This window comes from Mastigoproctus giganteus, chromosome 3 (genome assembly GCF_048544385.1).
Source record: "Mastigoproctus giganteus isolate SK-2022 chromosome 3, ASM4854438v1, whole genome shotgun sequence".
NCBI classification, from domain to species: domain Eukaryota; kingdom Metazoa; phylum Arthropoda; class Arachnida; order Uropygi; family Thelyphonidae; genus Mastigoproctus; species Mastigoproctus giganteus.
In genome coordinates, this window is record NC_143577.1 from 36,272,675 (window position 1) to 36,291,032 (window position 18,358).

General features: G+C 36.7%; 1 protein-coding gene across 1 annotated transcript in view; it reads left to right on the forward strand.

The window, feature by feature from the left end:
* The first annotated feature begins 7,906 nt into the window (after window positions 1-7,906).
* The window catches only part of LOC150087877 (uncharacterized), a 37,479-nt gene continuing 27,027 nt past the window's right edge, over window positions 7,907-18,358 (forward strand). Inside the window, exons 1-2 of the mRNA XM_090370487.1 lie at window positions 7,907-8,018; window positions 16,553-16,661. Coding sequence (XP_090226613.1) covers window positions 7,926-8,018; window positions 16,553-16,661 — 202 coding nt within the window. The 5' untranslated portion in view covers window positions 7,907-7,925. The remainder of the gene's footprint in view (window positions 8,019-16,552; window positions 16,662-18,358) is intronic.

Here is an 18,358-nt window from a genome sequence, read left to right on the forward strand (position 1 = left end):
CCCTTTCATTCTCTACCACTGTCAGTGTAGTACCACAGAGTTGATACGTTGCTCTGGGGTTGCTGTTTCCCATGTGTAGTACTTTACATTTGTCAATGTTAAACTTCATTTGCCACCTCTCAGCCCATCTGCTCAACCTTTCCAGATCCTGTTGCAGCAGCATAGTGTCAGTAGTGTCCTTGACAACCCTGCCAACCTTGTATCATCTGCAAACTTGGACATTAAGCTTGATATACCATCATCAATATCATTTATAAATACAGAAAACAATAATGGACCCAACACTGAGCCCTGAGGGACTCCACTAATAACATTAGTCCACGATGGATGAGCAGTGTCCATTGATTACCACTCTCTGTCTTCTCCCCCTCAACCACCCCTTTATCCGTAGCAGCAATTTGCCTCCAATGTCACACTGCTACAATTTGTGTAGCAGTCTTCCATGTGCAACAGTATCAAAAGCCTTTCTAAGATCCAAGTATATAATATGAAAGTTATTCCCTGCATCCAGTTCTTTTGTGACTGCATCATAGTATCCAATCAAGTTGGTCAGGCAAGACTTCCCCTTAACAAAACCATGCTGTGTCTGAGCTATAACTGAAGTCTTGTCTAAATGATCCTGCAGTGCTTCTTTAACCAGTGCCTCCACTAATTTTCCTGGAACAGAAGTTAAGCTCACAGGTCTATAATTACTTGTGTCAGCCTTTGATCCTCCTTTGTGAATTGGGGTCACATTTGCACATTTCCAGTCTATGGGTACCTCCCCTGAGTCTAAGGAAGCTCTCATAATTATGGCTAAGGGTTTGCTTACTTCCTTTGCTGCCTCCTTTAATATAACTGGATAGATCCCATCCACTCCGGGTGCCTTTCTTGTGTTTATCTTCAACAGTTTCTCCTCCACTTTACTCTCAGTTATTTCAAGATTCTGTAGCTTACTGCTAGAGTTGAATACACCTCTGGCATTCCCCTTGCTGAATAACTCCTCATGTGTGAATGTCGATGCAAAATATTCATTTAGTTTGTTAGCTACCTGAGCAGGATCATCAACAGTTGACCCATCAATATCAAGTGGACCAATCTGATTCATCCCCTTCCTTCTAGAGTTTACATAAGTAAAGAACTCTTTGCTGTTTTTCTTTGCATTCCTTGCCAAGGATTTCTCGTAATCTGCCTTCGCCTGCCTAACCTCCTTTGTAACTTGGTTGCAAAGGATGTTAGGCAGGCGAAGGCAGATGTGCACATTATTATTATATTATGATTAGCCATATGGTGCAAGGAAACCTGAGGCTTCTGCTGCACCAGGTAAAAAAAAAAGTGAAGTTACCCCCTGAGAGAGAGAGAGAGAGAGAGAGAGAGAGAGAGAGAGAGAGAGAGAGAGAGAGAGAGAGAGAGAGAGAGAGAGAGAGAGAGACTCATATCATTACATACGGCAACATTGAGAATGCCTTTGAACATGCCAGAAAGAAAAAAAGACAGGAATACGCTTGGTGAAATTGATAAAAGGTCGCTGATTGAAGTCTATCAGGCTTTGGGTAAAGACAATATAATAAAAGACAATAAAAGAAAGACACTAAAAAAGAAAAAAAAAAGTTGATATCCAAGACTTGACCAATACTTTATTTATCAAATTTATTTGCTATAATCCTAGGATTAGTGTACAATCATGTATATGTGTGTGTGTCTGTTTTTATTCTTAGTAATCGTAACATCCCATATGTATATGCTTTTCCAATGAGAACCTAAGCAGGCCCATTAATTTTCGCTCATGTTTCCTATGCATATCTATTTTCTAAGCTGCTGAATGTCTCAGTAGAAATATTATGGAATACAGCAGCATGGAAAATAGATCTACTTTGATCTGTACTGCTACTGCCCTCGTGTGTACGACAGTTGGTACAATCAGCATTCTTCCTGCACCAGATGGAAAAGATCTGAGTTCGCATCCCGTCAATGACGCATCGAATTTTTATGGAACTTTTTCAGAACGTCTTTCTCATTTCAGGGGAGAGGTTAGCAGGCTTTATCTCCGGAAATTCGGATTTTTCATCCAGATAAACAGAAAAGCAACTATAGAACTCACGCAATTTTCAGACATATATATACGACGTAATATGGCTTAAGTTGGAGATGTGCCTAAAACTGCTACTGCTACTCATTATCTTATCGGTACTCTTTTTTCTGATTTTCTGATTTGCGTGTGTTCTGTGGGCGATTTGCCTGTTTTGATGGACGAAAATCCCGAGTTTCTGTGACATTCACCTCCGTCAACGTCATGGGGGACAAAATCAAATTTTCTAGGTGAAGTAAGACTGGGAGAGTGGTTAATAACCAGAGTCTAGCAGCCTTCCTTCAGGACCACTTAGACAGTAAAATAAGTGGAAACTTTGCTTAACGTTGCCAAACGTGTGGTTTTGCATTTGGTAAATAACAGTCCCAAAATAGGAGCCGAATTAAAAATGATAAGAAAAAAAAGAGATTTGGAGATTGAGGTACAGGTAGACAAGAAGTTCTCAGTTCGGTACAGACAAACGGCAAGGAAAGGTCGTGATGACTTGTCAATGATTTATGGAACAATTTCTCCTCGAGAATGCGAGGCTCATATCATTACATACGGCAACATTGAGAATGCCTTTGAACATGCCAGAAAGAAAAAAGACAAGAATACGCTTGATGAAATTGATAAACGGTCGCTGACTGAAGTCTATCAGGCTTTGAGTAGAGACAATAAATGCAGTGAAGCGGAAATTGTAATTTTCAAAATTTCGAAATTGATGCTTAAACCAAGAGGAAAACATACCAACTAAGAAGGGGAAAATCTGTAATATTAGGGGAGCCCGAGAATTACCTCATTGCCTGTGTTTTCTGGTCTATTTCTTTTGTTTTGCTGAATGAACAACACGCAGTTTCGGGAAAAACAATTTGTTGTCGTTACTTCAAATTAACTCGGTCACTGGGTGAAAAATGCCTATAAAAGTTCCTCTCATTGACAGAATTTGAACCAGAACACCTTTTCACGGCTGGTGTGGGGAGGATGGTGATTTTAACCACTGTGCTATCCAAGAAGACTAAACTGAAAAATTGTCATATTAGGGCTACTGAAGACCTAACATACATGGCCATGTATATTAAGACTATAAATTGCGTGCTTTCTGTGGGCGATTTGCCTGTTTTAAGGGACGAAAATCCCGAGTTTCTGGGAGGAAGAAATGATTGCTGTTCTCGACTGAGATCGACTACCTCAGCTACAGAGTGAAAAAAGCCCATAAATATTACTGCGTCATTGACGGGTTTCGAACACGGGCTTTTCCACCTAGTGTTCAGAAGACGGTGAACATAAGAACTGTGCAACACGCGCAGACAACTAAAAAGTAAGAGGTATTAAGGGGAGTGTTGCACTTTTTAGCTTTGGCTAATAAGTACTTAATCATATTAATAATGGTATAAAGAATATTTTCCTGAAATGATTTCAGGATTTTGATCAACTGTTGAGCACCATCAAAACTAGAGCACATCTGAACATCTCAGTTATTCAGGTACACTACGCAACATTATCAATTTTCCTCTATTCACATTGCCAATTTTAGGGGGAAATTAGCATTAGAATAGGCATACGATGTAAGAAAGCAAGCTTATGCAGCATCAGCCTAAAAAAAAAAAAAACCGCTCCAATTTTAACCCTCCGTTCGTTTCAAATACGTGTCCAGCTCAGCCTTAAATTTATTTAGGCTATCAACTTCCACAATAAAAGATGAAAGTCTGTTTCACCAATCAAATATCCGCTGGCTAAAGGCAAACTTCGCACATCTATCCTACAACTGTCTTTCCTCACCTTTAATTTATGCCCTCTGAGGGATTATTCTGAGCAAGAGGAAAAATCCAAGAAGAATTGGGCATGGTCAAACCATTCAAGGCCTTATACACCTTAATCAGATCACCTCGCAGGTATCTAGTCTCCACACGCTGTAATCTGCAAAAATCAAGTCTTTCTTCGTAAGATCAACCTTTTGTTCCATTTTTCTCTGTACTCGTTCCAACAGCTCTACATCCTTCTTAAAATGAGGCTTCCAGACCTGTATACAGTACTCAAGGTGTGGCCTGACCATCGTCTTATACAAGGGGATAATCATCTCCTTATCCCTGCTAGAAAACTTCTGTATATCATTGACAATACACCATGAGCTACTCTTGCAGGCCGTCTGCAATGCTCAGAAAACTTCATATCTGCCTGCACAATTACCCCCAGGTCCTTTTCATTCTCTACCACTGTCAGGGTAGTACCACAGAGTTGATATGTTACTCTGGGGTTACTGCTTCCCATATGTAGTACTTTACATTTGTCAAGGTTAAACTTCATTTGCCACCTCTCAGCCCATCTGCTCAACCTTTCCAGATCCTGTTTCAACAGCGTATTGTCATTAGTGTCATTGACAACCCTGCCAACCTTCGTATCGTCTGCAAACTTGAACATTAAGCCTGATATACAAACAATCAATATCATTTATAAATATGGACCCAACACTGAATCCTGAGAGACTCCACTAATAACATTAATTCACGAAGAGCAGTGTCCATTGATTACCACTCTCTGTCTTCTCCCACTCAACTATCCCTTTATCCATAGCAGCAATTTGCCTCCAATGCCGCACTGCTCCAATTTGTGCAGCAGTCTTCCATGGGCAACAGTATGAAAAGCCTTTCTAAGATCCATATATAAGATATCAAAGTTATTCCCTGCATCCAGTTGCTTTCTGACCAGATTATAATAGGGAATAACTTTGATATTATATACTTGGATCTTTGAAAGGCTGTTGATACTGTTGCACATGGAAGACTGCTACACAAATTGGAGCAGTGTGGCATTGGAGGAAAATTGCTGCTACGGATAAAGGGGTGGTTGAGGGGGAGAAGACACCTATTAATGGACACTACTCATCGTGGACTAATGTTATTAGTGGAGTCTCTCAGTGTTCAGTGTTGGGTCCATTATTGTTTTCTGTATTTATAAATAATATTGATGATGCTATATCAAGCTTAATGTCCAAGTTTCCAGACGATACAAAGGTTGGCAGAGTTGTTAAAGACACTACTGACGCTATGCTGCTGCAATAGGCTCTGGAAAGGTTGAGCAGATGGGCTGAGAGGTGGCAAATGAAGTTTAACATTGACAAATGTAAATTAGTACTACATATGGGAAACAGCAACCCCAGAGCAACGTATCGACTCTGTGGTACTACACTGACAGTGGTAGAGAATGAAAAGGCTATATTTTATGTATGTGAAGTACGGTTGCAATATCTCAGATAACAAAACTTTTACAGCTTACGTATTGAACCGGCTTTGTAGAAGCATGAATGTTTCTTAAACAATTATATATGATAAAAATAAAACATTTAGCAAAGAGGCACAAAATTGTAAAAAAATTATTATAATCATAGCCGGTCTCCTCTACTGTCCTCGAAGTTGCTTTCAAAAGATACAGATATTTGTTGTTGAAAAGTGACTCATAATGGAGACTAGGCACCAGCGAGGTGATCTGATAGAGGTGTATAAAGCCTTGAATGGTTTAAGCATTCTCAATGCTGATGGGATTCTTCCTCTAGCTCAGAAAAGTCACCTGAGAGGGCATAAATTCAAATTGAGGAAAGACAGATGTAGGATAGACGTGCGGAAATTTGCCTTTAGCCAGCGGGTCGTTGGTTGGTGGAACAGACTTCCATCCCTTGTGGTGGAGGTTGATAGCCTAAATAAGTTTAAGGCTCAGCTGGACAGGTATTTTGAACGAACAGAGGGGTGAAGTGGAAGTGGGTTTTTTTTTTTTTTTTTTTTGGCTGATGCTGCATAAGCTTGCTTTCTTGCATCAAATGCCTCTACTAATGCTAATGCTAATGCTAATGCTAATAATGTATCGGCTAAAAAATGACAGAACACAACATAAGTCACGTTAAATTGGTGCTCAGTGTTTTGTTGTTAATCCAAATGACACCTCATGGCAAGAATCTTCATTACGGCGATCACTTAGTAGCCTTTGTTTTATTCTAACCCTGACTATGGTATGGTTTAATGTTGCTAACGTAAAATCAAACTTTACAGTTTTTTTGTTTTTTTTTTTCAAAATAAATAGAACAAATGTTATAAAATAAATTATATGAAAGATTTCATATTCTCTCATGTATTGACTTGTAATATGATGTCTGATGGCTACGTATCCTACCCTTCCACTACAGCCAGTTCCAGAGCTAACGCTTCAGAAAATACTCAGTTTCATCTTGCTTGCAGCTAAAGTGAGAGAAGTATCTGGATTGTTTTGAAACTCTCATTTCAGCTGCAAGCAAGATACAGTTGCGTGTCCTGCACAGAAGTATTTTTGTTTTAAAATGGAATTTTGCTTTACAAAACTATAACAACTCAATGAACCAACACTGAGTCCTTTAAACTGTTTTATTAATTGAAAGAAACACCTATTACTTACTAAACTTGTGATATGCTTACTAATCTTGCTTTTAATTCAGTTGAAAAAAAAAATAAAAATTTGGACCTCATTTATATATTTTAAGAGGAATATCGTGCATTCTATTTGCAACTCAGGCTCTCAGAAATTGTTAATTAAGCTTTGTGCGTAGGTGAACTGCGATTTGATTGGTACTCAATCTGTACACAGGTGAAAGTGAAAGTACTTTTAAACGTGGGTTACTTTTTTGTAAGTATTGGTAAACTTCCTTCTTTACGAACTCATTCATTCAAAAAGTTTTCATATATATATATATATATATAACAGCTAGATAATATGTGATCTCACAGTCCTTTGTCCGGTTGTGTTGACGATAATACATATAAGAAATTCTTTTATAATAACTGTCCGACTTGCCTACAATAGTTTTCAAGGTCACTTTATGTGCGGTGTACGGGACTGATCTTGTGCTGTGCGGCCTGTTGCCACATACGTTACACCACGATCGCAGCCAGTTCTAAGAGCCGGTGCTCTCTATTCTCGAATTTTCACGATTCCATTATGCGAAATTATCTGTACTATATCCAATAAACAAATTTTTAGAATAATAACATCGACACCATCCTATCTTTTACCAGTTTAAATCAATTAAATTGTTACAGCTACAGTCCCATAGTAGTAAACGTCGTATCGAGTTAGCTGTTCATAATTTTCTATTTCTGTTTTTAATGCAGTTCCAATTATTTTATGTAACTTTTGCATACCCACTTTCAACAGGATGCTCTGTTGCAAAGTAAAATAATAATAATAATAGTAACCGGACACAAAGTAACCGTGCTCACTGAATTCTGATGGGATCCTTCCACTTGTTCAGATAACGAACCTAAGGGGGCATAAATTCAAATTAAGAAAAGACAGATGTAGAATAGATGTGCGAAATTTGCCTTTACCCAGCGGGTTGTTAATTGCTGGAACAAACTTCCATCTGTCGTTGTGGAAATTGATAGGTTAAATAAATTTAAGGAGGAACTGGACAGGCATTTGGAGGGAATGGTGGGATTTTTTTTTTTTTTTGGCTGATACTGCATAAGCTCATACACTTACTTTCTTGCATCACATGCCACTACTACTACAAACAACCACCCCATTCACTTGGTATCAGTACTCATAAAGGACACAAAAGTTTTAATAATAATAATAATAAATTTCGTGTCTCAAGATTTTATTCTGCCACCCTGTGGTGAATATATTTTTTAATTGTTTTAAAACGAGGTATATAAAAAAACCCTTTCATTTATCTCTGTATTTACAAATAATAATAAACTTTCTTAATAAGAAATAGTAAAGAACTTAATATTAATAAACTTTTTGACTAAGAAATATTGGTTATTTATTTTTTTATTTTTATTATTTTTTTTTTTGTTACTACGATCTCTACGAAGCAGATCATGTTTTAATTCTATTTCAGCATCGAGTGATGATGGCCGAAGGTCGGCTAGCAGTAGAAGATGGTACTGCCTCGACATCGACAGTTACTTATCAAGAATCAGACTCTGAGGGAGAAAATCAGGCATGTACTGTATACTTTATAAACGCTTTTATACAATGGTAGAATTTTATATGTATTAATATTTTTATATGGTAAGAGCGGTATTAACAGGTATTGTGATGCTAAGCAATATCGCTAGGAGGTAGGTATTTTTTTTTTATATATATTTTATTAATTTAGATTTTTTTTTTTTCTTATTTGTTTGTTTTGTTCAATGCAGAATTCTTAATGGAAAATTTTACGAAACAGAATGCTCAGGATAACAGAACTGACGCAGTTAATTAGTATATATTACAGATTCATATGACAAACCGGAGCAGTGTTCTGTGCCCATATCCAGCCCTGTTTTTGTATGCGCTCGAGATTTGGGGTGGGGGGGGGGGGGTTCGTGACATATAGGCGTACGCAGTGTATACAAAATATGCATTTATTTAGAGAACCAAACAGTGTAAAAGAAATTTGAATTCTTAGTGCAACTGAAGTGAAGCCGGAGCTTTCAGCATCTTCTTCTAGTCATGCATATAAATGTATTTGCGTGCTAGACTGGAAGTTAATCGTCAATTACAGGATGTGTAGAAAATATACATTTATTAAGAGAGCAGTCTGATTTAAATGAATTTTTAATACTTTGTGGAACTTGAAACACTCCATTCATACCTGCGATGCAGTTATTGTCAACATTCTCTCACTGTCTTTATATATATATATTTTTTTTTTCTTTATTATTTTTACTAATAAAGCTCTAATAGCTCTCTCTACATCAAGTGGTACATCAAGAAAGGTTTTATCAAGCAATTAATGAAATGGAAATGCCAAACACATTCAGGAATAAAATGCTCATAAAATATTAGTGTGCTGCCTAAGAGCAATTTAATACATTCTGTGAATCCATTCCATTTTAATCCATTCCATGAATAATGAGTCCATTATTTATCTAAACATTGAATACCATTATTCCTTTTTCCAAATTATTATAGGATTTGAGACTGGTGAAACTGTCATACCTGCAGTTCTACCACCATGCAGGGGGGAGGGGGCGAAGTTGAGGAGTTGAGTGCCCAATGATTGGTTGGATTGGTCATTATAGATCACATGGGGGACGGAATTTATAGTTTCACTTGTGACTGGAGAGAATTAATATGGACCAACCTGAAGAAGCCATCACCATTTACGGTCATCAGTTGCTCCTTCAATATGTTCAAGAACTTGAACTATCAGCTGCTTTGTATAAAAAAGCATCATATCCCTATAAGGCTGATAAAAAATATTAAAATTATGGAGAAATGGTTAGTGTTTCTTTAATACCATGAATCTTATATTGGGTAGGGCCATTCGGCCGTTGTAGCACCAAAAATATAAGGTGTACCTAAAAGTGTTAAAGAGCTGAAAGGATTATATACAGAGTTGGAAAAATATAAGGATGCTTGCCATTTAAAACATTTCTGTTTGTATAGATTGAATAACTAGTTCCGAAATGTTTTTGAAAATTTGCAACAAATAAAAAGTAATATGAAGTAATAGTGAGATGACCAAAATATTCATTTAGATAAAGAAGAAAAAAACTTGAATTTTTTTTTTTTTGTCAAGGTTATTAAATGTTTTTGTCAGGTTTATTAAATGTTTTGTATCACTTTTTTGTGCCAGTTCATTTACTTTTTGTTATTAATGGGGAATTATATAAAGATGTAACTACTGTCAAGGCTAAAGGGAAGGGATTTTGCTTTCATAAGGTGGCTACAATGGTCTTAGACAGTTTTTAAATTCTTTTTAGCAAGGCCAACCACAGCCGTGTCGAGGGTGAGGCGAATGAGGTCCTTGCCTCCTGTTAAAAGCTGAAAGGGGGGGCCAAAAGAAAGATTAAATAATTGCGAATGTTTTCATTATTTTATTTATATTTTATGTTTTGATTATTCCATTTTATTTATCATCTTCCTTTTGCAAGACAAAAATCTTTGTCGATACCAAACAGATACTGAGCTCTGTGCGTCAGCACTATGTGGGGCACCACCATGGTTGTTACCCCACTGGTTGTCATTTTTATAACCTCAATTTTAATTTTTTATTAAAACGTGTACCAGAAATGTATTTTAAATCAGTCATATATATATTTTTTTAATATTTTAGAGGAGGGCACAATTTTTCATTCTTGCCTTGGGTACTAAAATGACTCTGCATGGCCCTGAGGCCAACTAATGATGTTACCAACAACAAATTCTAAATAGGAAGCAATTGTAGAAGCCACCAAGCTTCTCATACTAACTGAGAGATAGCATTTAAGATTTAGAACTAAATGGATGACAGATGAACTGTTTAACTAATGACCTATGACTTAGAATAAAAATTCACAGGATGATTATAAATTATGAAGGCTTCGCAGAAATGTACAGTAGTAGAATTAGTCTGCAATCAAGTCACAAAGGCTAGGCAGGCTAAGGCAGATTATAAGGAGTCTTTGGCTAGGAATGTAAAGAAACTAGCGGAGAGAGATTGTTATGTTGATACCAGAAGAAAAGGAATTAGCATTAGCATTAGTAGAGGCATTTGATGCAAGAAAGCAAGCTTATGCAGCATCAGCCAAAAAAAAAAAAAAAAAAAAAAAACCGCTTCCACTTCATCCCTCTGTTCATTCAAAATACCTGTCCAGCTGAGCCTTAAACTTATTTAGGCTATCAACTTCCACGACAAGGGATGGAAGTCTGTTCCACCAACCAACCACTCGCTGGCTAAAGGCAAATTTCCACACGTCTATCCTACATCTGTCTTTCCTCAATTTGAATTTATGCCCTCTCAGGTGATTATTCTGAGCGAGAGGAAGAATCCCATCAGCATTGAGCATGCTCAAACCATTCAATGCTTTATACACCTCTATCAGATCACCTCGCTGGTGCCTAGTCTCCAGACACTGTAATTTGCAAAACTTAAGCCTTTCTTCGTAAGAGCACCCCTTTGTTCCATTCACTAATCTTGTTGCCCTTCTCTGTACTCGTTCCAGCAGCTCTACATCCTTCTTGAAATGAGGCCTCCAGACCTGTATACAGTACTCTAGGTGTGGCCTCACCATTGCCTTATACAAGGGAATAATCACCTCCTTATCCCTGCTAGAAAAATTCCTATATATCATTGACAATACACCATGAGCTACTCTTGCAGCCCATCTGCACTGCTCAGAGAACTTCATATCTGCCTGCACAACCACCATTCTCTACCACTGTCAGTGTAGTACCACAGAGTTGATACGTTGCTCTGGGGTTGCTGTTTCCCATGTGTAGTACTTTACATTTGTCAATGTTAAACTTCATTTGCCACCTCTCAGCCCATCTGCTCAACCTTTCCAGATCCTGTTGCAGCAGCATAGTGTCAGTAGTGTACTTGACAACCCTGCCTACCTTTGTATCGTCTGCAAACATCGACATTAAGCTTGATATACCATCATCAATATCATTTATGAATACAGAAAACAATAATGGACCCAACACTGAGCCCTGAGGGACTCCACTAATAACATTAGTCCATGACGAGCAGTGTCCATTGATTACCACTCTCTGTCTTCTCCCCCTCAGCCACCCCTTTATCCACAGCAGCAATTTGCATCCAATGTCACACTGCTCCAATTTGTGCAGCAGTCTTCCATGTGCAACAGTATCAAAAGCCTTTCTAAGATCCAAGTATATAATATCAAAGTTATTCCCTGCATCCAGTTCCTTTGTGACTGCATCATAGTATCCAATCAAATTGGTCAGGCAAGACTTCCCCTTAACAAAACCATGCTGTGTCCGAGCTATAACTGAAGTCTTGTCTAAATGATCCTGCAGTGCTTCTTTAACTAGTGCCTCCATTAATTTTCCTGGAACAGAAGTTAAACTCACAGGTCTATAATTGCTTGTGTCAGCCTTTGATCCTCCTTTGTGAATTGGGGTCACATTTGCACATCTCCAGTCTGTGGGTACCTCCCCTGAGTCCAAGGAAGCTCTCATAATTATGGCTAAGGGTTTGCTTACTTCCTCTGCTGCCTCCTTTAATATAACTGGATAGATCCCATCCACCCCGGGTGCCTTTCTTGTGTTTGTCTTCAACAATTTCTCCTCCACTTTACTCTCAGTTATTACAAGATTCTCTAGCTTACTGCTAGAGTTGAATACACCTCTGGCTTTCCCCTCGCTAAATAACTCCTCATGTGTGAATGTCGATGCAAAATATTCATTTAGTTTGTTAGCTACCTGAGCAGGATCATCAACAGTTGACCCATCGATATCAAGTGGACCAATCTGATTCATCCCCTTCCTTCTAGAGTTTACATAAGTAAAGAACTCTTTGCTGTTTTTCTTTGCATTCCTTGCCAAAGATTTCTCGTAATCTGCCTTCGCCTGCCTAACCTCCTTTGTAACTTGGTTACAGATCAACTTGTATCTATGATAGGCTTCTGTGTCATGTGTTAATTTGTATGTATCCCATGCATGTTTCTTCTCTGCCATATGCCTCATCAGTTCATCTGACATCCATGAACCACATTAGTCCACTAGATATAAATGGCATAACTATTGATTCTTTTCTGTTTGCTGGCACACCGAATAAATGTTTTGAATCTATACACACACACTGAATAAATATATTGCTTCTACATTCACACCAGAAATACACTGGGAGCTGATTGGTTTTGTGATAAATGTGATCTATCCAATTGTAATAAAAGAAGTAGCAAAAGAGGTAAGTAAGCATTTAGCCATAATTATGAGATCATCTGTGGATTCAGGGAAGGTCATATGGATTGGAGATGTGCAAATACCCCCCCCCCCAACCTTCATAAAGGGAATCAAAGGGAAAAGTAAGTAATTATAGACCCATAAGCTTGACTTCTGTTCCAGGAAAAATAATGAAGTTAGTGATCAAAGTAACGCAGGATCATTTGACAGGAATGCAGTTATGTGATACAAGTTCACAGCATGCACTTGTTAAAGGAAAACCTTGTCTGACAAATATGTGATTGGCTGCTATGACTTAACAAAGCAACTGTATGCAAAAAATAATTTTGATGCTGTATACTTAGATTTCAGTAAAGCTTTTGATGAAAGACTGCTATACAAATTGGAGCAGTGTGGCATTATCCCCAGGGGCTCACATCTGGTGAGTATGGGCTTAGCACACCCAGGGTTCTGAGCCGGATATCATGATTCGTCTCTGTCTTGGTGATTCCCTTCTACTTCTCTCTCTCTCTCTCTCTCTCTCTCTCAGGGTAACTCAGAAATTTATTTTGGCTTTTGCAGCATAAGCTTCAGGCTTCTTTGCACCATATGGCTAATAATAATAAATAATAATTAGAGGCAGGTTACTGTTATTGATAAAGGGATGTATATATGAAGGTTGGGATGGTAGTTAATGCCAGGAATCAAGGCATACTACTACTATAGAAAGACATGTTAATTAGGCTGATAGGCTGAGAAGTACCAATTAAGGTTTAACTTTGGAAAATGCAAGGTGCTGCATGTGGGAAGAAGCATTAATCCTAGAAAACATGTGAACTGGGTGGTACCACACTCAGGGTAGTAGAGAAATAAATAGATCTGGGGGGGGGGTACTTGTACAGCCTGATATGAATTTTTCTGAGCAGTGTAGACAGGTTGTTAGGACAGCTTATGGGCTTTCTATCAATGAAATTCAGGAATTTTGTCAGCAGGATTAAGGAGGTGATTGTATAAGGCAATGATTAGGCCTGCATTTTGAGTTCTGTGTACAGTTCTGGAAGCCTTATTTTAGGAAGGATGTAGATCTGTTGAAATGGGTACAGAGAAGAGCAACAATATTAGTCAAGGACACAAAAGGTACCATAAGGCTTCAGTTCCATAAATTGCAGCATCAGGAAACTGGGCACCTGCAAGGAGACCTGATTGAACTGTTTAAATGTGGATAGCATCCTAATTCTTTTTTGGATGACACAAATAAGGTGACATAAATTTAAACCGAAAAGGATGGTTGTAAAATTGATGTGATAAAATTTGCTTTAGTCCAGAGAATGATTAATTGTTGGAACAAATTTTCATCTGGTGTTGTGGGGTGGGTAGTATGAATAAATTTAAGAAAGAATCAGACAACTTATTAGAGGGGATGGACAAGTGAGATGAGTGGTGTTTTTTTTTTTTTTTGCTGATTCTACTAATAAATTGCATTTTGTGTTAGTTTATTAAATTTTTGCCATTTTTTTTTTTTTTTTTTTTTTTTCAATAAAGGAAAATAAATAACTTTCAGTACCACTTCAGATAACTAGAATAGTTCATTTGTTTGTAAGCAGTAGTGATCAGAAAAGTATAGTGATCAGAATCAGTGAGGGAACAGTCTCTGATTGTTCCCTCAAAATTACTGGGTATATGCCATCAACTTGAGGAGCATTGCTTTCCTGTAGGCTCGAAAGTGTTTCTAATAAACAGCCATCTGTCATTTCGAAATCGCTAACTTCATATGTCTCAGTCTTGCTTGCACAGCTTTTCTTCAGCATGAAGGGTCTTTCTTTATTAAAGATTAATGCAACGTATCTATTCAATTTCATCAGTAACATCATCTGGGTTATCTAAGATTTTACCATACCTGGTGCACAAGGTTCCAGTCTGATTTGTTTTCTTCTTTATATTCACATATGTGAAAAACTCCTTGTCCTCATTCTTTGCTCTCTTAGCCAGTGTACTTTCTCATACTCAGCCTTGGTCTTCCTAACGTTATCTGTGGTACTATTACAGATCAACTTGTGTTGTAGGCTTCAGTACTTTTAATTGGTGGTTGTAAATGAAGCAAGAAGAAAGCTTATAGATCATCATTTTCATTGATCTCTCTCACATAGCTTTCCCATGCCACGCTATCTTTTTTTCTGTTCAATTAGACTGGCCAGTTTCATATTTATCCATCTTGACATCCTCCTTGTGTTGTATTTTTTTAATGGAATATATGTATTCATATCTTCTGTGATTATTGCTTTAAAGGTATTCAATAATTCTAATGTATTTATCCTCCCTCTACAGTCCACACAATTAACAGATGTTCTGTAGGGCTTTAAACTGTCATAGTTCCCTTTTCTGAAATTAAAACCCCGTGCTTTTAACTACTGTAACATCTTTCTTCATCTTCCAACTAATGACTGTGTGATAGCTACCTGTGAATTGTTGCTGTATTGTAAGCCCTGTGATGTCATCTGATTTGTGACTAATGATGAGGTCTAAAATATTCTTAGCCCTAGTATTTTCTCTAACATGCTAGTACGAGTGATAATCATATAGTTTATTTAAATTTTTTTTTTCCATTTTGAGTTTCCTTTCCACTTATTCCAATCAATTAAGAGAAATTGTAGTTACCCATAATGAGACTCACACTTGCTTGCCCATTCTATCTGCATCCTTTGGTCTGTAGATTACTCTCACCCTCATTATACCTTGCATCCAGCTAACTCACACCACACAGATTCTATGCTGGCAGATAACTTCTGACTCAGCAAAAGCTGTTTTCATGCTCAGGCCTCTTTTGATAATAAGCACGACTCCACCATGTTTTCTGCCCTGTCTTTTCTAAATGCATTATACATACCATAGTGGAACTCATCATACCCAGTTTCATGGTGGCACCATGCTTCTGTTAATCCTATTATGTTAGCATTAGTTGTCCTAACCAGAGTTCAAATTCACCCATTTTATTGACAATCTTCTTAACATTACTCTTAAGAGCAACAAAATTATTTGGGGTCACAATGGGTTCTTTTACCAAAAATATTTCAGTTCTTCAAATTGGCATCTGGAACTAAGTATGTGTGGTTAGACCTGATTGAAGTGTGTCAGATTTTAAATGGATTGATAAACTAAATGCTGATGGCATCCTTATTTCTTCTCAGATGATGTGCATAAGGGGGATATACATTTAAATTGATAATGGACAGTTGAAGGATAGATGTGCAAAAATTTGTTTTCACCAGAGAGTAATTGATTTCTGGAACAGACTTCAATCTGCATTGCAGAAGCGGGTAGTGCAAATATATTTAAGGAAGGATTAAACAAATTATTAGAGGAGAGGGAGGAATGATGGTGTTTTTTTTTTTTTTTTTTTAAGCTAGTGCTGTTATGAACTTGCTTCCTTGCATTATTTTCTACTACAAATACTAATGCTAAATAATTTCATTATTTCATTCCAGAAGTAGGTGCCCATTCAGCAGAAAGTAATGACTGTTCTAAAATTGTCTGGTATTTGTTTGTTCACAGTCCTTGAAAATGAGTGCTAGCACATTTAGAAGCTGAAACAAGTTTTTTACCTCAGTATGTCAGTTCTATGACATGTCTTGTATTTGGCATCTGAAACAGAAGCTGTAAAATAAATACTAAAGACAAAAAGATGTTAATGAAGCTTAAGTTGCATCTTTTAGTTTTATAATTATATACTTTATGTAGTTTTATTTTATTTATTTATTTTCATTATACAGTTTTTTATATCATTTTCATTCAATCCAAAAATAATAAATTTGTTACTAGTAAAAGAGAAATCTGTTTGACCAGCTGAAAACCTTACCATTTCTTGCCCGTCTCTTACAGGTTGTGCCAACTATGCGATTGAAGCTGAAGAAGCCTAAACCTAAAAAGAAAGTAGCTTGGTCTGCAGATACCGTTGATAATGAACACATGAACAAAAAAAAGTCCAAATGTAAGTTATGTTATAGTTGGAGAGAGGATTTATATACATTAAAAAAAAACCCTATATTTATGAATCTGTCTGTTTTCTAAAAAGTAGTTAAATATGCATTTAAATGCCAGAATAAAGTAGTATATTTTTGGAAGAAAAAGTTAAATATTCTTGCAAAGATAATTAAAATGAGCTTGCTTATTATCATTATGGTAATCCTGTTATCATTACTATAATATACCACAATTTTAAAAAGTCGAATTTATTTGTGAGTTAGAACGTGGTGAAAAAACTGTTGCAGTGTGTAAAAAGTTTTCTTTGTCCTCTTCAAGTGTATCGACATTGTGGAAGAATAAAGATGTTTTACATATTGGCACTGGAAAAAAACATAACCGAAAAATAAAAAAAAAATTTAGAAAGTGCGAGATTACAAACGCCGATGAAGCATTGCTTCAATAGTTCACCACACAAAGAAGTACTGGATTTTCAATAGATGGTCCAATCTTGAAGGCTCAAGCGAAAAAATTTGCTAAAAAATTTGGACGCGACAATTTTGTGTGTAACAGTGGATGGCTGGATCTATTTAATGAATGGATTGACTGTGTTTGGGCAGAAAGCAGGAAAGATTTCAATGACGAAGACATCTATAATGCTGATGAAACAGGACTTTTTATAATTTGACACCTGACAATACATTTAAATTCAATATAAAAGGGAAAAATGTGTTGGTGGAAAAAAATCAAAGGCTCACTTGATGGTGCTTGTATACGTAAATATGACAAGAACTGATAAAAAAAACTGTTTGTTATTGGAAAATTGTTAAAACCTTGGTGTGTCAAAAACATAAGGAAACTTCCTGTGGATTACACTGCAAACAAGAAAGCTTGGATGATTTCGGATATTTTTAGGCAATACGTAAATGATTGGAATAAGGTGCTATTCGAAAAGAAGAAAAATATTTTATTGTTAGTTGATAACTGTCCTGAACATTACCAGATTCAAAATTTTTCCAACATTAAGCTAGTGTTTCTGCCTCCCAATGCGACATCAATTTTACAACCAATGTACATAGGTGTAATCAAGAGTTTGAAAGGATTTTATAAAAGATTTCTAGTTCTGTCTGATCAGTCAAAGAGAACAGAAACTTACTGACTCTATATCAATATTGGATGCTATAAATTTATTGAATGATGCATGATGCATGAAACAATGCTACTTTGACAACCATATCGAATTGCTTCAAGAAATCAAAATTAAATTCAAATGAAATTTCAGTCGCAGATGAAGATGATGGAAACGAAGAAAACTTACCATTATCCAAATGGTTGGTTGCTACGTAACAACGTTGTAGATTTTAATACAAGTAACATCGATGAATTTGTACAAGTCGATAACAACATGTTAACTAGTGGTCTTCCTACAGAGAGTGACATTGTAGATGCTGTGCTCAACAAAGACGATAACGACAATGGTAAAGATGATGATTGTGATGATGATATGATGACAGTTGAAAGTGAATCAATCAGTGCTGACAATCTCACAATCTCAAGGGGCAATGGAGACATTAGTCAATTTTTTTGAAGGAACTGAGGCAAGTAATGAGACTTAACGTGTTGAACGTCTTAAGGGGAAACTTAAGAAATATTAAAGTGAAATATTTAAAATAAACATCAATTTTAAGATTCATAAATAAAGACTAATTGAAATAATTTATTATT